The 23502-nt window shown below is 36.0% G+C and overlaps 1 protein-coding gene across 2 annotated transcripts in view; it reads left to right on the forward strand.

Moving 5' to 3' along the window:
* FLRT2 (fibronectin leucine rich transmembrane protein 2) overlaps positions 1-16094 on the forward strand; it is a 52961-nt gene extending 36867 nt beyond the window's left edge. For both annotated transcript variants that reach the window (XM_032189371.1, XM_032189370.1), the window contains exon 2: positions 12090-16094. In XM_032189371.1, the coding sequence (XP_032045262.1) occupies positions 12522-14510 (1989 nt within the window). In that variant the 5' untranslated portion in view covers positions 12090-12521 and the 3' untranslated portion in view covers positions 14511-16094. The remainder of the gene's footprint in view (positions 1-12089) is intronic.
* Positions 16095-23502: the final 7408 nt, after the last annotated feature.

Raw genomic sequence — 23502 nt, forward strand, 5'->3', positions numbered from 1 at the left:
GTGCCTGCTAATTTACAGTTAAATTGCTACAGGTGCCTATGCAAATCATCTTAAATTTTCTTTTATCACAACATAGCTCAATGATTTGTGGGACATGAACTCTGTGACTAAAACAGCTGCAATGAACGTGTTTAAATATTGAATGCTTAGTCAGTCCTTATCTGTGCTTTAAAATTATTCTATTATTAGTAATAATAATGAACATTATCACTTTAGCAAGTCTTCCCTCTCTGTATAAGCCCCACAAAACAGAAGATTTGAGTAAAGTACATATTGGGGGTTGGGGGTGGAGAATAATGCTTAAAATATTTGTAGAGAATGTGGAAACAAAACTTTTACCCCCTTGGATACAAGATGGTTTTCTGCTTCACTGGAACAGAGGAGGGCAGTATCTCCCAAGACGCTCAAAAGCCTTGAAGTTAATTGCTGCCAGGGTGGGTTAGTTTAAGCTGGTGTTTGGATAGAGCACGTGACACTGTCTCTCAGGGTGAATGGTATTAGGCAACACAGTTCATTTTGAACTAGCAAGGAAAGGATTTCTAAAATAATATTACACAGTAAACAAACTCCATTGCTCTGGGCTAAGTTCACTCAAGCTCTTAGGAGTCAGTTAGTTTGTTATCCTCTGGAATAGCTGTAACTGTTTCATTTTTTGTCCTTTATTATTTCAGACCACTTAAAGATAGCTATTTACTGTAATGAGTCAGAGAGGTCTAGGTAAGTCTGGAGTGAAATGTCTGACAAATTCCTGCCAAATCCAAACTGAAGGGGTGTGTGGGGTGTGTGTGGTTGCAGTGTTGTTTTTTTTTATTTGTTCCCTTTATCTTGTTTATTTTCCTTTATCGTTTAGCCCTTTATGCAAAAGGGTTGTATAGAGGTCAGAACAGACTGGCAGAGGTAAAACTGATGAAAATAACATATATTGGATTTAGAGTTAATGCTGGTTTTATAATCCATTTCACTGGGTTACAACAAATGTATGCCTTATTGGCAAAAGTAAAGAACCTTTGCCTTTAGTATATAAAGTTTTGATGTAGACATAGGTCAAGATCCTAGATGCATGAGAAGATATGCGTAATTAGCACCTAATTCAGTTTTTAGTCCAAGAAAATAACACATCAGCAAACTCCCAAATCCCCCAGAACATCTTCATATGAGGTCCAATTAAAGTATCCAGAGGTCTACTCAGCAAACATGGACTGTCTTCTCATTTGATTCATACAGTGACCTGAATAGATAGACTGCTCTGCAGACAGAAGAAAACAATAATTGCATTTCCGAGCAGGTGTATTTTGCTGCCTGTGGAACAGTTTAAAACTCTACCTCACATTTTTTTTTCATATTTGTCCTTCAGGCCCTCTCTTTGGTTTTATTCTGCATTGCCTCTCAGCCTTCCTGGACTCATTCAAGATATGTAGTTTTGTACAAGCACAAAAAGCTGATATGAATACTGTTGTGATACCTTGCAGTAACGACTATGCTGAAAAGTAGCACAAGGAGACATATTGATAAGGAGTATGTTTGCCTGAAATGCTTTGGCACATGTCAGACGGAATTTGCTTTTGGGCCAAAGGCCAACTCCAGGCTTCTGAACCTCTTAGGAGCCACTTAAAATCTATTAAGAGAGTTTAAGTGGTGCACAAGTCTCTTCGTGGATGTCTGCACAATGCTAATGATCACCCACTGTGAACCATTAATGGGAGAGGACTTTTTTTTTTTTTTTTCTCTACTGCTGGTAGGTGTCATTTGTGAGTCTGCTGGCAACTTTGATCTCACGGATGCAACCACACACAGACCTCAAAGGCAATGGAGAGAAGTGGAAAAACAAAGCTGAGTTGCTTTCTGTGCTCTCTTCTACCTTTGTCAGGATTCATTCTACATGACAACTTTATGCTTTCTAAGTGAAATAAGCCTAGGAGAGCTCTTCAAGAAATATATTTACAGCAGTTATTGGGAAAATATAATGACAGAAAGTTTTGAATGGTATATCAGGGGTTTATTCTGCTCTGAGTTGCTTCTTCATAAACACATGTAGATGGCAGACTCTTTCCTGTCACTTAGTACGTTGTGGAGAATATTAGATGCTTACTTATTGCCTTTACTCTATCCTGTTTGTTCTATTCATGGTCAGATGATTTGTGATGCTATATGGCATGTAAAACTATTCACACAGAATATTCTGTCCCACAGCTATCAGTGTGAAGCAGAAAAACAAACAAACAAAACAAAACAAACAAACAAACAAAACTAGTTGAAACCACGTTTCCAGCTTCTAGAATTGAAATGCTTGTGTGGTTCTCTTTTGTCTTTGTGCATACCCTGTGTAGGCAGTATCTCTGCTCCTTCAAAGTAGAATGGGATAAATATGGAGAAGTGACTTTAATCACAGCTTCAGATGTAAACACCATGTCTTCTTCTGCTTTGCCTTTTCTTCCCAGGGGAACTGAGCTGCTGCCAGAAATTAAAGACATCTGAGTTCCTTGGATGATGTAAACTGCTGCAGCCAGTGTTTAAACATGTAATCTGTACTCCTTCATCCTGCAGGAGCAGTGCTCCTGACGTTGCCTTTATTTATTACTTTGGCCTTAAGGCCTCTCATGATCTTGCGCTTTTAATTCCAAGGCTGGGAATCATTGGGTCAGAAATGTCTATTTACTGTTTCTAGCTTGTCCTTACTTATATTTGTACCTAGAGCTGTAACTTCCTAGTGTTGGAATCTGTGCAGTCCAATTCAGCCTCCCTTTCTCAATTAGCTTTGATGTTAAATGGGAAATCTGAATGACTGTCTCAGAAATGTAGTGTTATAACCTTTCACCAAAGGAGAACCAAAGTAGAGTTAAGTGCCAAAAAAGTCTGTTCTTTGTCAGAAACAAGACTTGTATTCACAGCCCCACTATACCAAACAAATTATTTTATCCAACCACCTATCATATGTTCCTCTGTCCTCTTATTCCTCAGATGTATACCTTCTTAGGATATGTGCTTGGTCATCAATACTGAAAACAGAGAGTATGATACAGAGTTACTGGAAACCTGAATGGAAATAAGGAAAAAAAACACAACCAAACAAACAAACAAACAAAAGGCAAGACCACACAAAATTAAGAGAAAAAGAGAAAAAAATGAATAATTTTAAAATGATCTGTACCCTGTTTTGTCCTGATGCATCTAGTCCTTCTTTCTCTCTGTACTCTAAAGTAAATCACTAAAATCTAGTGATTTACTGGTGCCCATATAAACAGTAGATTTTAAGACAATGCATGCACATGCTGGATGCTTGTTTTTTACTGCTATAAAATAGCTACTACTACACCTCTACTGATTTGTACTGCTGAATTTATTATTATTATTAGCAGTAGTATTAGTACAATATGTTTCCTATATGAAGTACTATAGTGCTGTTCTTGGAGTAGTGAGAATATAGCACTTCCTCTACCTTTGCATGCAGATCAGATCGACAGGAAAAGATAACAAATCCTGATCCCCATACTCTTGTCAGGCTCTACTGATGTTAAGACACTGTGCAGTTGATGAATATTACAGCTATTTAGTTGAGTAGGAATTTTAGAGGCTTATCTTTATATTATTTATCCATTGTTTTAATATCTTTCCTCTTTCCTATTAACTAGATATCTGATGGCAATGATTTAAAAATCTGTTTAATAACCTTCTGTTTGCCTGTTACAGGGGCTGTGTCATGTGAGCAAGATTTGTTCTCTAGCTGGGGAACATCTTTTTTTCAGTGGTACCATAAATGACTACACTGTACATGACAGGTTCTCTTCAATATTCAGAGGCAATTAGTGTGCAAGCAACTTTATTAATCTTTTTTAATAGCTGCTTATCAGTGATTATGGAGTTCTTAGTACTGTGAAGAAGCAGCATGCAAAGCAATATTAAAAGGTGAAATCTCTGGTTTTGTTGGAAAAATGTACATATGATACTTAGAACTTTATTTATATTAAGGTACCTACGTGGCTGGGGGACAGCTAGTGCCATATTTTCTCCCTGGGCCATATGCCACAAATAGGGAACATAAGAATATGGCAGCCCACACTCATTTTCCTAAGACCCTAAATGAATGATACCCCACAAAGTAATGTGACACCATAGACAATCTTATCAATGATGTAGCACTGTGCAACACATTTAAAATGTGTCAAGATGTTGTCTCCACAGAAACAATGTTTAGTCACTTAGGTCACTAAAAGCAGCTTTTTCAAATTATCCACAGACATTTTGCCAGACTGCCCACATATCTCTAGATAAAAACAAACTGTTTGCTTCACAGGGTAGAATAATTTATAGGTAGAGACCAATTTGCTTGCAAAGAAACAGCAGGTTACCTTCAGTTTTTTCTTAGTACAAAATGCATTATGCTAAACACAGTACAGAACATTTGATTTCCAAACAAGGGAATTATTATAAATTAGTTTTGTATTATTAGTTGTTTTTGTTTGTTTGTTTTTGTTTGTTTGTTTGTTTTTACAGACATGTCCAGTTTTTGTCACAGAAAGCTGTAAGCCCTCTGGAAAAGGATCAAGAAAGAAAACAAATTTTTGTTTTCACTTTACTTTGTTAAGTAGAGCTGTCCAGAGGCAAATAATTCAACTATGTTCTTGATTTTAGAATATGCAACATAAACACTATTTTGTGAATGTTTTCATTAAATGAAATTGTGTTAAAATTTTTTTTTGGGGGGTACAAAAAGGTCAATTTTTTACTCTTCCTCTCTCCTTTTTCTCTCTGTCCCTCTAGTCATAAATGATCAGAAAACACTATGTTTCAAACACATTTCTTATTGAAAATGTAATCAAAACTGACAAATCTCCATAAAACATTTTTAGCTTCAGTGAAATCATATATTTTATGAAATTTTGTTGAAATGTTCCAGATAGTTCTTCATGTAAATTTCTTTTAATTTGCCATTTTTGACTTTCTCCATCCGGATTTACATCATCACTTAGTACATTGCTGAGTATGGAGTACTAGATGAGATCCATCGAAACTATTTCACCTAAGTTATGAGATCAGTTCTTTGGGGATGAAAGACTAAAGAATTAATTCACAACCATACTAAATCAATTGTTCTTACTTTTTGTCAAATTTGTCAAGTTTTGAACAGTACAGCATTAGACAAGTGAAAAATTAGACAAGGCCTTGGGGGAAGGTTAATAAAGACACCAATAGCACTTAGCTAGTAGGTGCAAGATTCCATTTAATATGACTCCTGGAGGTGATCATCTGTTCCTCTTTGCCCACTGGAGTGAAAATATCATGATGGTTACCATCTGGAGTAAATTTTCAACAATCAGCATTTTTATAATGAAAGCATAAATGTTTCTTTCTAAACAGATGCTTGGGCTATCATTGACTTTTGAACTACCTTGAAGTCCTAGACAACTCAAAAATTCAAGTGCAGTTCTGCACGTTTCCTTCTTCCTCACGATTCCTACATTAGAATTCAGGACTACAGAGGCAGGAAGTCCTTAGTGGCAGTTTTTTATTTCTAGAATGCCCTTGTGGTTCTACCAGAAGCTGAAACAATCAATAGCAAAGGTCTATGCAAGAGTAATCCATGCAGACAGACATTCAGATTGGAATAGTTGGTACAACAAACTAAAAAAATAAATTTGTGTGGGTAGCACAGCAGTGTCCACTAATACAGCTTGCAATCAGAAATGCACTCTTTCTTTGAGAGTTGCCAATAGGTATTCTGTGGCATTTCATTTCTGAATCTGAAAGAGATTTTTTAGAATTTATTTATTTTTATTTCTAAAAGTAGTCATATTCCCTGACTGTATTGACAATGAAAAAAAAATTGTAATGAGCTATCGGGCATCTGTGCACATGAGCAGGGATGATTTTTTTTGCCACAAAATGGAAAGACAGACATTTCTGGGCTTGGAGGTTGCAGTAGCTATTATTTAATTATTTATCACAGGCAAAACAATCTTCAAGAACTTATGCAACATCAGGTTTTGTGAATAAAGACCTTCTGTCAAAAATAAATAACTGGTGAAGTAAACAGTAAGAAAGATTCATTAGTCTAGGTAGGTTGCATTCTACACATCTGAACTTCTGCACTTCAGCACATGCTTATGCACAGGTCTACAAAACTGAGTTGGATGTGTGGCACAGCACACTGCTCAATGGGATGAATGGAAACCTTGAATTTGTGGCTTCACTTGAGTCACTGTTCTTGTAGCTACCTCAGCCCTGCTTCCTGGAGTACAATGATCACTCTAATGTGATCATTGATCTAGTGATCACTCTAATGTCCTGTAGCTCGCTCTGTTTTGACCTCCTCATATCTATACAGTAATTGCACTCTGTATTATCCATGGGCAAAGAATGAGCTTGAACCACAAAACAAATAAAATTCAAACTCACTATTAGCATATTGAAACATTAATTTTCCCAGAAACTAAGTATTATACAGCTCAAATTATTTGTCAGGCATGCAGCAGAAAGGCTGTAAAGCCAGCAATCACTGGTGATCCCAGACTCCTGTTAGCAAAGAGAAATTGCTTTATGTAGGTTGGGGACGGACAATGTTAGCAGAAAACAATTCTCACATTCTAACTTTTGTTGTTGTTGTAGGGGTAGAGTTTCTTGCTATCTCAGCTCCCCCTCCTGGATGTCAGATGTCTGTTTACTGGCAAGAACTAGTACACGACACAAGTTTCCAAAGACAAAACTTTAGTTGAATATAGCATCACACTTCTAAAAAAAAAATGATTTCCTGAAGCCTGCATCATTCTGGGAAATATGTCTGCTTAATAGTTTGCAGGAATGTAGCTAGAAAGACATAAGAAAGACTTGGAGGAGCAGAAGATTACTGAGGAACAAGGAGGAGAAGGATGGTGAATGACATCTTTACACCTATTGCTGCAAAATGTACCACTTTCTAAACTTTCTCCTGTCTCCACCAAGTCAGATCCAAATCCATTTCACTTTCCTTCAGCAGTCTGGTTGATCTGAGATTTCAAGAGTAGTTGTAAGTGCAAACTGGGAGGCAAGATCAAATATGTCGTGATCAGGGCAGAGAAGAATGTGAGGGAAGAGCTCACTGGGTACATATATTTGCTGAATCATTTTACTAACAATATTGCAAAGGCAATCATAACTTCCTCTGCAAAAGTCTGTCCCTATGGACTTCAGTGCACTTTCAACAATGTGCAGAGACATTTTAAGGTTTCCTTACAGTACTGGCTATTGATCATTATTCTAACATCAATATTTACTTCAGGAGGAGAGCACCAAGAAAGGTTTCTCCTCTTGTTCTTCACCTCTTTTTCTTCTTCCTCATCTCTTCTTCTTGACATAATACACACTCAGAAATATGAAGCAGTCACAGCAGCAAGCATGCAAAAATGCTTTTTGTAAAAGCACTTCGGTTCCTCAAGAACTAGTGTCATTTTCTCCGTGCTTTTGATGCAGAGATTATAGCCTCATACTAAGGGTTTCAACACTAAGTTCAAAACCAAGTAACTTGTAGAGAAACATACACAGTAAACTATCACCTTCAGCTCCTAATCAGTAAACAAAACATAACGTTCATTCATGTGTAGACATGAACTCTACATATACAAAAAAAAAAAAAAGGGATTTGTCAAGTATTACTCCACAGTTATTTTTGTTACCAGTTGATAGAAATACAGGAACATTTTCCTTAAGTGCTACGAACTCTATTAGGTTCCAGAGAAATGGAATTAGATTTGTTTTCTTGTTGTCATTCAGTTCCAGACATAATAGCCTTGTACTTGCTCATACGATAATTATGCAGAGTAAGAATATGACTTGATTATGACCTTGGTCTTCAGTAAAGCCAAGAAAATTTATTCTAAATGGTTTTGTGCTAAATAGGATTCACTGTCTGGTAGTAGTGAAAAGGCTGGATGTGGCTATTTGATTTTGGTTTTGCTTGCCTTCTGATTTATGTTGCATGGCAGTCAGGTTCAGATAAATGCTGTGTGGTTAGAATAACGGGTGGGGGGGGTGGGGGGGTGGGCAGGGGGAGGAGGGAATCAAGATTCCTAGGAACTGCTTTTGATTATTTTAAGGATTCCTTGAAAGATGGAATAGTCAATATTGTTATTCTTATTCTCTTAAAAATAATAGTGTCAAGCATGAGAATATTAATGAAGATAGGCAGCCTGGCTTCAGGAACACAACATTATTCCTGTGTTTATAACACAAGGCTGTTTATTCGTATGCATTCATATGTAGGCTGTGCTCTGTAAACTATTCTTCTCCCTTGATTCCCATGCTTGCATTCCCTCCCCTGAACTTCATCAGGTTTTCAGGCAGCCACTGGGACCTTGACCACTGCACATGGGACTACATGTTTGGAGGGATGCAGCATGGAATGTGCTGAAGATGGCCCTCTGGCCCTTTGGAGCTACTTTAGGCACAGCAGACCAAGTCATTGAAACAATATTGGTCACTGAGATAGGAAAGAGGTTAATAAACTAGCTGCTATTAGGTTGTTAGTATTTTATTTTATTTTTTTCTTAGATAACACAAATTTAGGACTCAGTAGCATTTTCAGTAGTATATTAATTATTGAAACATGATTATTTATTGAATCTAAATTATTTCATGGCCTGTGCAAAGCAGGATGACTAAAGCTTGAAGTTGTGTGCATAATTCTGAGCAGTGAGGGAGAAACTAATAAAACCTTCACTTTCTCAACTTGTAGCCAGATGTTTCAACCTTTTAATACCTTCAATCAAAATATGTGAAAAGAACAGTTCAGTTACAGTCTTAAAAGCAAATTTGAAGTTTTTATCCAGCACACAAAGGCAGAATTGTTCATCTCCATCTAGTATTAGTCATTCCAAAAGACATTTTAAATAAGGTAGGTTTAAAAAATAAAAAATTAATAAGACAGTGAGATAAAAATGTTCATCAGAAATTCCTCCAAAGATAAACATTTTCACTGGTGTCAGAAACTCAGGCCACTAAGGCTGAATTTTCAGATGTGGCCACCTAGAACATGTGGATTTGTTCTCGTCTATTACAATATGCTTCTCTCAACTTTTATAGATATCATTCCTCAGATCCTAACAAGATTTAATATCCTGGTTGGAGTAAGACAGGAAATGTCCTAGACACTTGGAAGACGTGGTTTGTGCTCCACAGAAGATATGGTGAGAAAAAATAGATATCAAGTGTATAGGCTAAAGAAATAGAAGCAAAAAGTGATGATCAAGGTGATGATGAACAGATGTGTTATTGCTAACATATTTGCATGTTGATTTAAAAAAAATAAAAATAAATAAGTGAACCACAACATACTCTCTTACCCTCTTCTTTGCATCCCAGATTGTTTTTTAGAACTTTCTGGTTTCACACCAAGTAAGCCACTAACAATCTACAGTTTGTAAGTCAATTCCCAAGATTTGAAGTCATGAAAGACAGGGATATTGAGTGCCCTTTATTCTTCCACTGCCAAAATTCTCCCTCTGCAAATGATCAGTTCATTTACAGAAAGACTCAGTTCAATTCTTATAAGAATATTGAAAATAGAGATTTTTCTTTAGGAAGCCAACAGGGATTCCAGGGATGCGTGAGAAACCACAATTACCTGCCCTCAGTGTTGGTGATTAGCTACAGACTGAACCATTTCAGCTTTTCCAGGTAGCATGGGGGAGAAAGCATGTAGTAGGAAAGTTTTAAAAATGCAAAATCCACCTAACCATAAAAAAAGAGAGAAACTCTGGAGTGCCACCTTCCAAAGTGCTGCTGTGCTTAAGTGACCATCCAGCCAAAGGTCTTTTACTTGTAATATATAATGAGAAGCACTGTGCATTTTGACCCAATTTACTAGAATCTTTACTTTGATCTTTTACAGAGATGCCACATTTACCTAGCCAAGAGGTACCCTGGCCAGACTCCTAGAATAAGGTGAATGTATAAGCCTATTTTAATAGATATTACTGCCTCAGGAGGTTCCTGGCATACCAGGAGCTTCAGCTGCCTGTGGCTGCGTGTCCTTAGCTGGTTTTTCTATTACAGCTGGGTGTCAAATAAAACCCCTTTGGCAATTGGATTTACAATTAAAACAGAACTAAGTACAGGGTATTGGCCCTGTTGGGAGGGGCAGACTCTTTCTGATGCTAGAAAGGGAATGAGAACCACTTTATTATGTGTGGTTCCACGGTTCTCAGAAGAGGTTCTGCACATCCTTTCTTATTTCAAAGACAATGTCATGACAGATCAGAGCAATATGATCTAGACAGGAGCCAGGACATATTACACGTGGATAAACTGTTACACTTACGATCATGTGAGGATGTAATCCTGTTAGAGTTTCTTTACAGAATCAGGTCAACTTACAAAATTGTCAAGGAACCACTCTTGACTGAAATATGCCTGCAAGAGAGAAAGCCTTGAATACCGGACTAGTTAATCTTACTACCTGCTGTCCCAGGAAAGGACAGCATGTAATATAGGCATATGGTGTATTTGCCATTTGAAGGCATAATGATAAACTAGAGGTCTTTTCTAGGACTTGCTTTTTATCTCCAACTGTTCCAGACTTGATGCTGATACCTGATGATGTTCCAAATAAATACAGTAATCTACAAGTACAAAGTTGCTGGGTTATAACATATTGACTCCTAAAGAGACTTTCTGTACTTCCAGTCCCATGCCGCATTTGGGACATGTTACAACCTGTGCAGTTGTAACAGGAATAAACAAAAAACACTAAAAACGAACAAACAAACAAACAAAAACACACTTTTATGTACTTCTAAGATATATCTCTTGTGCTTCTGGAAAGGATGGGTGGTGCTTACATGGTTTAAATAAAGAAAAAAAGAATTTTAAAGATGTTTTTCTGTTCACTGGAATTCTGTTTTACTGAAATCACAGACAGGGAATTGTGAGCTGAGTCAAAAAAATCTGGAAAAATACTGTGCTTAGGTAACTACAGTTGAACACACTGAGGTCTACAGATGCTTGGTACTTGTTTATGTACTTCAGTTTTAGTTCAAGTATGTAAAATGTGTCCTGTTCTCTTTTTAGTCTGAAACAACATATAAGACAAGATAGCATCAAGCAATACAGTATCTTCTATTGTATGATTTAGAGTTGAATTGTTTGGTTATAGATCTGAATAACAAATAGTATCTTGGAAGGTTAAAGTTGAAAAGTATGCTTAAAAGCTGAGAGCTCATCTACACTAGAATTAACAAATTTGTGTATGAAGCCATTCAGACTACACTTTAGCAAAGTTAAAAGTATCTAAACTTTATGGTTTGAGAGAAAATTCTTTCCAGAAAAAACTGCTGTAGTCTGAGCTGATATCCTAAAACAATAAAGTAGCAGATGTAAGCCAGTTTCATTTAGTGGAATGCTAGTTCTGAAGTCTGTTGACAGCACAGTTCACATTAGAAGCAATATCAAGATGATAGTTTTAGCAAATATATGTCTTACAGCAGTGTATATTGCACTTGTAGATTACCATAATTTATTAAAAGACTCCCCTCATATGTAGCTAGCTTACTGTAGTGAGCTGCAATAATCTTGCAGTGTGCAAGACTGGAGGTGAATACACACGATGGCTTTATGCAAATAGGGCCAGAACATTCCAGAGTCTGGTAGGAAATGAAAAAAAAAACAACCACAGTGTGCAATTAAATAGGACAGTCTGGAGTCTAGTCTGTCAGGCATCAGTGAATGCAGCTCATTGGAGTTAGTGGTTCTGTGAAAGAAAAAAAAAAATTGTTAAGCAAAAATTTCCAGTAAAATGTTTAAGTTTTAGGAGTTGAAACACTGTGAGAAGACAGAGATTGGAGATACAATATTCAAACAGAGCTGATAGATCTAGCCTTCACTTAAGTTCCTGAAAGTCCTTCAATCACTGCAATGACTTTGCATCAAATCTATTTCAAGATTATTTAATAGTAATATTAAGCTAGTGTTTAATATTAATGCCTTTTTTTTTTTTTTTTTTTTTTCCAGAAAGTCATAAAGAGCACAGCTGCACAGCTTTAGAATAGTCTTCCAATGGGCTTGGTCTTCCCTATTAAAAAATTCATGGTATTCAACTTTTTCTTTTTTCTTTTCTTTAACAGGAAGACCAGATCCAGAAGATAGCGGATATGAGAACTTTGCTGACTTCAGAAAGCTGAGTGTAACACCAACAGACTTCAGTCAAAGGAAATATTATCCTTCCAAGCAACTCATACTTAGATAACTTCTGGTAGCTTTAAATTAACTGGTTGTTCACCTGGAAAGATACTGCTGTTGTTTCTTTCAGCACACATGGAGGAAGGTTACAACAAACTTTGTAATCCTGGCTAATAAGACTGTGGCTTTCTTATTAAAAGTAGGAGGTGGGCCAACTGTAAAAGGAATATTTTTTACTTAGCCTGCAGGACTTTATCTCCACCTGAACACTGGACATAAACCGGAGTCAATTTTAATGACCTGAGATTTTGCTACCTGTGCTTTATTATTGTTATCAGTTCTTTAACGCTTTGGTACTTTATTTCTTTAAATTAGAAATGGGTTTCTGGACTAGAATGTGGCCCACAGACTGGGCTGTTCTCATAAAATCATGGCTTATCTTTTCCCTGGGGCTGTACATGCAGGTCTCTAAAACTGTGGCTTGTCCAAAAGTGTGCCGCTGTGACCGAAACTTTGTCTACTGTAATGAGCGAAGCTTGACCTCAGTGCCTCTTGGGATACCAGAGGGTGTAACCGTCCTCTACCTCCACAATAACCAAATTAATAATGCTGGATTTCCTGCAGAGTTGCACAATGTTCAGTCTGTGCACACGGTCTACCTGTATGGCAACCAGTTGGATGAATTCCCCATGAACCTGCCCAAGAATGTCAGGGTTCTCCACCTGCAGGAAAACAACATTCAGACCATTTCTCGGGCTGCCCTTGCTCAGCTATTGAAGCTGGAAGAACTGCACCTGGATGACAACTCCATCTCCACTGTTGGGGTCGAGGATGGGGCATTCCGGGAAGCCATCAGCCTCAAGCTTCTGTTCTTGTCCAAGAATCACTTAAGCAGCGTACCAGTAGGCCTTCCAGTGGACTTACAAGAACTTCGAGTAGATGAAAACCGCATTGCTGTCATTTCAGACCTGGCCTTCCAGAATCTTACAAGTTTGGAGCGTCTGATTGTGGATGGCAATCTCCTTACTAATAAAGGCATAGCTGAAGGCACCTTCAGCCACCTCTCCAAGCTCAAGGAATTCTCAATAGTGCGGAATTCACTGACCTACCCTCCTCCTGATCTTCCAGGTACACATCTACTAAGGCTCTACTTGCAGGACAACCAGATAACCCATATACCACTTACAGCCTTTTCAAAACTTCATAAACTGGAACGTCTTGATATTTCCAACAATCAGCTTCGGATGTTGGTAAAGGGGGTATTTGATAATCTCCACAACCTGAGACAACTCACTGTAAGGAATAATCCCTGGTTGTGTGACTGCAGTATAAAGTGGGTCACTGAATGGCTCAAATTTATTCCTTCTTCCATCAATGTACGGGGTTTTATGTGCCAGCGACCAGAACAGGTCCGAGGTATGGCAGTCAGGGAACTCAATATGAATATGTTGTCATGCCCCACCACCACTCCTGGTCTGCCACTTATCATCACCCCAGTCCCAGCTACAGCCAAGCCAACTGCATTAGTTTCCCCCTCATCCGTTCCTTCCCCAAGTAGCAGGTATAATCCTCTGACTCCCACCATAGTCACACTCCCCACTGTGCCTGACAGGGAGGACAGAGAAAGGGTGACACCTCCTATATCTGAACGGATTCAACTCTCTATCCATTTTGTGAATGACACTTGCATCCAGGTTAACTGGATATCTCTTTTTACCGTGATGGCATATAAACTCACATGGGTTAAAATGGGCCATAGTCTGGTAGGAGGAATTGTTCAGGAGCGTATAGTTAGTGGTGAGAAGCAACACTTGAGTCTGGTAAATCTGGAGCCCAAATCCACCTATCGGATTTGCTTGGTTCCACTGGATGCTTATAATAATTACCGAACAGGAGAAGACACTGTCTGTTCAGAAGCCACAACCAAGGCTTCCTTTTTGAACAATGGCAGCAACATCCCCTCCAGCCATGAGCAGACAACTTCTCAGAACCTGGGCTCTCCATTTCTGCTGGCAGGGTTGATTGGGGGTGCAGTGATATTTGTCCTCGTGGTCCTGCTCAGCATTTTTTGCTGGCACATGCACAAAAAGGGGCGTTACACCTCCCAGAAGTGGAAATATAACCGGGGCCGTCGGAAAGATGACTACTGTGAGGCAGGGACCAAGAAGGACAACTCCATCCTGGAGATGACGGAAACCAGCTTCCAGATTGTCTCCTTAAATAACGATCAGCTCCTTAAAGGAGATTTCAGACTGCAGCCCATATATACCCCAAATGGGGGCATTAACTACACAGACTGCCACATCCCCAACAACATGCGATACTGCAACAGCAATGTCTCAGACCTGGAGCACTGTCATACGTGATAGTGTGGGTAGATGGGGGTGTCTAGGACAAAGAGAAAAAACTCTGAAAAAGTAACATGCCCCCCAACAACAATGAAAAAATTACATTTGATAAATGTTACGCAGATGCATTTATGCATTTGAATACTCTGTAATTTATACGGTGTACTATATAATAGGATTTAAAAAAATGCTATCTTTTCTATTTCAAGTTAATTGCAAATGGTTTTGTAACTCTTTGCTTTTTAAATCTTTAAAAAATATTGCTAAGTACTGTACAGGGTTGTACAATAAGAACCCAATGTCACGGCAAAGGAAAGATTGACTCATTCTTCAAACATTAACCACTTTGCTGTCGAAGCTGTCTGAAAGATGTTAAGTTCCTAGGTGTCCTGTAGTACAGGAAAATAAGTGCATATTAAAACAGGGTCACTAGGAACGGCCAAAAGCAATTCAGATAAAATGGGTACAACCCTTTTGACTCAAATCCAGCAGTTGCTGTTCAACTTCAAACAATTTAAAGTATTTCTGTTCCCTTTTGTCAATTCTGTATTTCCTACCTCCAACTGAAAGCTGGAGTTCTGACTGCTACCAAAAAAGGCTACTTCTTGTATGATTGTTTTCCCCAATATGCTTGGAATAGGAAAGGTAGACAGAACTCGGTGTCAAACTCAAAGTGACCTTGAATCCTATTTGCAAAAGCTATTCTGAAAATGTCCCCCAGTATCATATACTTTTATGTTAGAAACTGTTCCTGGTTTTCATTATGATTAAGAGGCTTTAGGCATTCTTTGACCCGTCTCAGTGGGAGATGAAAGTTATCAGTATGTAACAGATCGCTGTCATTAGGTTGCACCTCTCTTTAATAAAGCAGCATTTGTTGACACAGAATGTTCAGGTGAAACCTGAAAGAGAGAAATTCTAAGCACTCCCAACTCTGAAGTATTCATGTAGAATTTGCAGTCTAGAAGTGTAAATTTTGAAAACACGTTGCAAAATATAATGCCAATGGAAAGGTTGCCATTGACTTCTATGTTTCAAGCTCTGTTTGATTTAGAGGTCTGAGTTATGCTCAGCATGAAGTAAGAAAAACAGACAAACAAAGATAAATGAGAAATATATATATTTTTAATTTTTAATCTTAATTTATTACTGGAAAGGCCATCAGGCCTATTGTGAACTGAACTACATTCAGCAGGGAAAATCATGTATAAATTAGTGTTTTTTTTTTTTTTTTGTTTGTTTGTTTGTTTTCTTTCTGTTCAAGTGAACAGAGATGGACACTAACTAAGGACTTTTTAGAACATAAATACACTCTGTCACTCCAAATTACCCTTCTTTTATGTTAAGCTTTTTGGAAGTTTTCCACAATGATATGGGCTTTAAAATCAGTAGGTGGGCTTAGAATTTTATTCCCTCAAATTCTATAGCTGGAATCGCTTCTAAGTGATGTACTATGTGAAACAACATGGTTGTATTAAAACCATGATGCTGATCTCAAAATTATACAATCTTCAAGAAACTTCATTAAATCTGTGACTGCTAAGAACTCTGACTTTCTTGCCAGCTCAGTGATGGAATTAAAATCTTTTTTTTTTTTTTGTTTCCCCACCATTTTTTTTTTTAGCTTACTTTCTCCTGAACTTAGGGGCAGGGAAAAGTTCACAAAAAAAAAAAAAATAATAAAGAGGAAAAAATAAAGTTGATTTTTTTTTTTTTTAAGGGAGTAGGGAACCAAAGAGAAAACTTTATACAGTGACCAACTAGAGATGAGAATTTGTTAGAGGTGGATTGACAGTAAAAGCTGGAGCACTTTCACATTGCAATGCTTAGACTTTTTACTTTATGAGGCTGCTTATGTTGGGAGAGAGGGTTTTAATCCTTTCCTTTGCTCATTTCCTTAACTCATTCTTGAAATCCAGCAGTCTGTGAGTGTGCGGTTTCTCAAATTCAAATTGTGTAACACTCATTTTCTGCAAAAACACAATAAATCTAGTTATGGTCAATGGCAAAGTACAGTCACTATACAAAGAACTGCATCCTCCCCCCAGCACCTTTTAGAATCACAATTTGAATTTTCAGTCTATATTCTGTATATTTGCTATTTTCTTCGGCTATAACAGGTATTTTAGGCAACCTGGGTGGCTACTGTTATAGTAAAGTCACTGAAATTTTGCTGAATAAAAAGCTGCCATATGATTTCCAACGGTGTAATTCTAGGTAGAGATGTCTATGCAAAGTCTTTTATCTGTGACCTATTTGCTCTAGATTATGATGGGAAGGTTGATACTTTATTTTGTTCATTCAATGTGTTTTAGCTGCCAAAGCCCACAAGACAAGCAGCAGATAGTTGTGCTTCTGCACGCTTCCATTGCATGCTGGATCCATAAAAGCTTTTGTGAGATTAAGTAGAGACAGAGAGTCCTGTTGGGTGTGGATGTAGCATTTAATTTCACTGAAATAACTAGCTATATGTTTGATTTCAAAGGCATCCTTTGAATGTATGTACATACTAACATTTCATATTTCAGTGACTGATGCTGGAGGAATCTTTACACTCCTTTGAACATCTGTTCTAGGCCTCAGGATACCATGGAGTTAGGCGCCTTATTTGTAGCAAAACTCTTATTCAGGGAGTTCAGCTGTACTCTAAGTGAAAGATCCACAAGCCCAAACTGAAGACAACAAATGTGGTTATTATTCTAATAGGGTAAAAACAGAAGACATTCACAAACTCTTTGGGTTAATCTCAGATGACAAAATGTATATATATATATATATGTGTGTGTATATGTGTATATATATGTATATATGTTTGGAGTATTACTGACTTACCTAGATAAAAAAGCAAAATGATATTAAAGACAGCATAGTTTATGCTTCTTTTTGGTATGAAGAAAAAGATATATTTTTATGTGATATTGACAAAATTTCTTTTCAATAAGTACACTTCTAAAAAAAAAAAAAAAAAAAAAAAAGTAAAAGGCCACTTACACCAAAATTCCTGAATAGAGCTGGGAGTATTATTTAAACAAATTCACAGCTGTAGTCAATGAAAAGGTCATATGTTGCATTTGAAGAATGTTTCTTCCAATTCTAATTGCTACCCATCTGCAGAAGATTTCATTTATTTCAACCTACAGCAGAGTTTGGGATGTTTCGAAGTGTCAGTCATACAGACAACTGTGGCTTGGTTTCAAAACACATCTAGACAAATACATAATGAGCAGTTTTCACCAGATAACTTTTTTTTTTTTTTTTTTTTTTTTTTGGGGGGGGGGGAAGAAGTTAAAAATGGACAATGATCTTTTGGTGATATAAATTTTAATAATCGGTAGCTTTTTCCTTGTGCTTATAAACATCTTCACTTAGTACCAATGTCTGACCACAAATAACTGAAGAGAACTATAGAGCAGTAGTCCTCAATGAATGCATATACAACTCATTAGAAACCCCAAAACTCTAGGTCCTGATTTGCAAGGGTTCATTGAACCTGGGTACAAATGAATGGTTTACATGCAACATCTCATCTGTCATCCAATGTACGCTGCTAATAGCTGACATAAATGCTAATAGCTGATAAGATTGGTGAGTGGAAAAAAATGAGAGTATAAGAGAAATTGTGTTAAACTGGTATCAAAACACTGCTTTGTCCAGTGCTATGGTTCCGTCTGAAGACTTACTTATTTACAACCTGGACCTTGTTTTCACAGACTCTGTCACTTCCTTGCATGTAGCTTGTTAGCAGAAACAAACACCTAATGGATGCATGAACTTTTGGTTTTTACTGGAGACACTGTTATTGAATTTATTCATACGAATATTTAGGCATAGAGTTACTTTTGAATGAAAATATATTAGCATTTTTTTTCTGTAAGCCAATAAAGAAATACAATGGATGCGATGATAAAAGAAAAATGCAATAGCTTATGCTATTTGCTACTAGAATAGATCAACTATATTTCTCTCTCAATCATTTTCTCTTTTAGTGAGAAAAAAAATTCTCCCTCTAAGAAAAGTATTGATTTAATTTTGCAAGCAAAAGTACTTATGCATATTGTATTGTTGTTACAATTTCAAGGGTCTACATAAGGCACTTTATTGATGACATTGAAATGAAAGTTCAGGCTCAGCTTTTGACAGTGAAGTGGTTAACTCCCATTAAATTCTCCATTTATAGTACTTTTTCAACTTAAATTATAACATGGAAATATTAAAGCTTTTTATTTTTTTTTTCTTTCTTTTTCCTTTAAAGCATGAGAATAATGGTTTTAGTCATAATTTATCTTTCTAGCTCAGTGGAAAAACAAACAACAACAACAAAAGAATGTGCCAAAACCAAATGTTACTGGCTCTAAGCCTCATCAAATACTGCCTGATGATCTCTTCTAAATACAAAGATAATCCAATGAAGGTGATGAACACTCCTTCCCTGAACTCTGCTGAACAAGGCAGTTTGTATCCTACATGATACTACAGGCATTATTGAAGCATTTGGCATTAAATTTTGTACAGCATAGAATGTATTGATTTTTAAAAGGACACTGGCTAGTGGTCCATCTGGAAAACTAGTCCAAAAGGGATCTCGCTGGGGCTCTGTGGAAGTGTGCCTCATGAGAGCTGAGTTCTGATCCTCTCAGAAACGTAAGCTACTAAATTTGTTGTGTCACTTGGTCCCAAATATCTGAAGATCTTTCATAAAACTGATTTTAACTGAAACATGCACACTTGATTCTGTTTTGTGTTTGGTATATTTTCTATCTTTAACATGGAAAAATAGATTATTTGAAGTCTGCATTATCTGTTTTCTGCAATCTGCCATGTTGCACGCATTGTTAACTTCGAAATCTCACTATACACTATATATTATCTTGTTGACATATTCAGTAAAGAGTTATTTAAAAAATACAACAATCCTACTGTATTTATATGAACAAGTTAATTAAAACAAGGATGTGAATATCTGAGAAGGAAAACAGAAAAAGAAAAATATCAACTTCTGTACTTTCAGTCCTGGAAATATTTTCAAATGTTTTACTGTATGTCCACCTTCTCTTCAGATTTGAAAGGACAAATATTTTCATTTTATATACGTCAAAGAGTTAAACCATTTGTTAATTCAATTGCTCAGACTTAATCTTATGTTTATAAGATATTTATTTTGATATGCATATAGGAAAGCACTGTTAAACAAGAACAGATTGTAATCCAGTGTTTGAAGTTAGTAGATACACTTAAGCAACTACACAAATCTATAACAAATATATATATGGAAGCTGTGACCCATTATATGCATAGTCATTCAAAAAATGCATTTGACATTCATCTTTGACAATCTTAAACTGTCATTTTACCTATTTAGACTTTCCTTGAAATGAAATGTGATTTTTTTTTTCCCAATTCTCCCTTCAAAATTGTTCTTGACTTTTCAGAATGCACAACATTAAGACATAAGCCTTAATAATTTTTTGTATATCTTATACCTAGCATATATGGTAATATATACAGTATGTATGAAATGATGCTATAGGTACTTGGGAATGAAAATTCTCCTTAATCTAGTTACATATACAGGAACTATTTTTTGGCATTGACAGAACCTGAAATACTGAATGTTACAAGCTGTGTCATTTTAAAGTTTAGAACTGTAATACTGCTGAGTGTCAAAATTCCTCTGTAAATTGTCTCATTCTCTGTCTTAACCCTGAATGCCATGGAAAACTACAATAGCTGCTGTGCAATACATCCACATCTACACCACTCTCTCCTCCCCTTACCATGCTTCCCTGAATTTGGAGACATATTAGACCCTGGTACCTAAGTTAACTTCTTGTTTTACCATGGGAAAGTGGAGAATAGATGTAATAGAAATATAAACATTGTTGACTATTTTGGTATTCTGGCAAAAAATAATTGCATCATCATTTTCAAGCGATGGTTTTGTTTTCTTTGTCTCAAAAAAACTGACAAACACAGACACAGATAATCTGATAATATCCCTCAGTGATTTATCTTAGTAGAGACCAATATTTACATTTATTTAGTTGTAATATTAGTTTTCTGTAGCTGTACACATACATGTGTGTGTATATAAGTTCCTGGGGCTTTCTACAGAGGAACTGTCAAATCAACCATATGGAAGAGTATATTTCAACAGTTTTCAGTCAACGTTTTTCACTATCTCATTTTAAATAGGATGCTTCTATATAAGAAAAGTTATGGTGCCATAAGGAGAGACTACATTCAGTCATTAAAGTATGAAACAAATATTTTAATTCTGTTTGAAGTACCAATGTCAAAAAGGCTCAAAAAGAACCACTAAAAATTCTATTACACAGGTAGATGATATTTTAACTGTAATTTATGTTCTTAAAACAAATTAGTACAGTGTTATGTACTCCTTGCCCCACTAATTTCAAATATAAATCATAATATTTATAGGAATATGTCAGAAGGATTATTGAAAAAATCCAGTATGCTATATTGTATAACGTCACATTATTTCACACCGTATCCTCATGCGAAATACATTTTCCAAGCAAGACAGAAGGCCTATGCATTGCATTATAAGCTTGCTATCTCTTTTGAAAAGGTAGGGGTGGAGTGAAATACAAATACTTCATAGAAAATGAGACAAGAGAGAAATATATACAACACAACATTGTCCAGTCCAAAGCCACACAAAATGTAGAATTTAAAATCCCCAAATAGGCCACTGAGCATAGCAAGAATGTTCTTTTACATACAGACACATTTTCTGTTTAAATCTCCATATGCTAGCTAACATGTGACTATAAAAATGCATGTGCGAGTTTATATTAGAGTTACACTTTTGTGGGGGCATCTCATATAGAATAAGTACAATCTTGTCTCTCTGAAATTGGTCCATTACTTACTTTATTCATACATAGAAGTGACGAAGTCAAAAGTCATGCTCATTACACTATCCTGTTTTTCCAAGCATAGAATGCCTTGAAGAATGAAGACATATAAAATATTATGGAAAATCCAACTCATATGAACTGTTGTGCTTACAACTTGGATATGCTCTGTGCAAAAGCAAGACATCTCTGAATAATAATCAATGTGTTAAGGTGAACGACTAGTCTTGAAAAGCACAATTGCCAGAAAGATTTCATTAAAATGCTGTATTTCTCAAGTGAAATCAATATTTCAACTTCTAGAAACTTTGAACTGGTGATCTCACAGATAAATAAAATTCTTTGTGATGAGGACTGGAAAAAATGTACCTAAAGAATGGAATAACCTAATTTTTATACTTTGAAACAGACTACCGATGAAGGAAAAGGAAATTTCGTCCAGTGAAGATGAAATATAGTAGTAATGATGGACAGAATACAGAGATACTCCTCTTTATTTTTATAGTTATAAGTTTGTAACATAACTTTATTTTTCCTTTTTTTATTATTATTTTTTTTAAATTTCCTTTGCAATTTTCAGATCACTTAGGCCCACTTCTAAAACATATACAATATTCCAAAACAAAGAAATTCTCAGAAATACCTGTGATACCTTTCAATGAATAGAATTAAGAAAATGCAATAAATTTATTATTTACAAGAAATGCACAATACAAAAAAAAAAAAAAAAGTGGAGAAAAGGATGACTGGCAAACTAGAATATCTGTCTGTTTCTAGTTATTATAAGTCCTTCCAAATTTCTAACCCACTCGAATTTCAAACTTTGACTTGACCTGAAAGTCAAATGATTTAAATGAGTCTTACAGGCCTGACCTCATATATCTTCACAAACTGGTTTGTGTATTCACAGTTCAGGAACTAGCATGTAATTCATTGCTCTCTGACTTACAATGCAAATGTTAAGAATTTTTCCCCATTAAAGAAACATGTTAAGAAAATTTGAAAGCTGTTGTGAAATCAAGTACTGCAGTATATGCTAATGTGAACATAATTTATTCAAGTAGAGCATTAATATGTCTTTGTAAATAAGGACTGCAGAAGCAATTGATAAACATTAACTCAATGTTTTTTTGTTTTTTTTTTTTGCAAAAAATCCTTCCTCACCAGTACTAGATACTACTACTAACTGCTGAAAAGCATGTGTGACTTTCCACACATATATGACTTTAAATAAATGGAAATGGAAATCTGAGAAGGGAGAGATATTCCAAATTATTGCAGTTATTCTAATAATGTGCAGCTGAATACTTCAAAAAAAAAAAAAAAAAAAAAAAAAAAAAAAAAAGAAAAGAAAAAAGTATTGAAGCTTTACTTATTAAATGTCTTACTAAGTACGCATTCTGCTTGTAATGAGTCTAGGCAGCTTTTCACTTTCACTAGGTGTTCTAGTCTTGAAGTCATTCGTTTATTTTTGCCTGATTACAGGGAGTAGCATTAGGTTCATGGTCTCAGATCTAGTTGGCCATGATGTTCATGTTCATGCATGAGGTCTCTCATATAATGTCATATGTGAAAAGTTTGAGAGGTAATCTACTTTCTCTGTGAGATACCTGCTCTCATGACAAACTTATAGTTAACTATATTTCTATATCTTCCTGTATTGGTTTTGGGTTTCCTCTTTATAATTTAAGATTAAGAACAAATGGAAAATGGAATTGAGTTATTAGAGCCAATTTAAATTTGTTTCTGTTAATATTATAACAACGGCCAGACTGTCCTTCTTTTTCACAGAAGACTTAAAATGTAAGAAGACTGTATTAAGAAAAATATATATATATATTCAAGGATTTCACTATTTATTTTAGGTTAAATTCATTATTTTTCAACATTTAATTACAGCAGTCATGTTTGAAAGTTTTGCTGGGAAGATTGGATAATCTTAGATCTGTGGTTATAAGAACTTCATGTTTATAGTTTAAGTTATTACAGATTATTACCAGTATCTGTACAAAGAGAAGGGGACAAATATTTCTTCTTCACTCAGATACAACAGACTGTATCTGATCTGTGTTCTGTAGTGATCAAGAAGGAGGTCAGCTACTTCACAGAGATGTCTCAGAGAACTAATTGTC

The sequence above is a fragment of the Aythya fuligula genome, chromosome 5 (genome assembly GCF_009819795.1).
Source record: "Aythya fuligula isolate bAytFul2 chromosome 5, bAytFul2.pri, whole genome shotgun sequence".
Lineage (NCBI taxonomy): Eukaryota > Metazoa > Chordata > Aves > Anseriformes > Anatidae > Aythya > Aythya fuligula.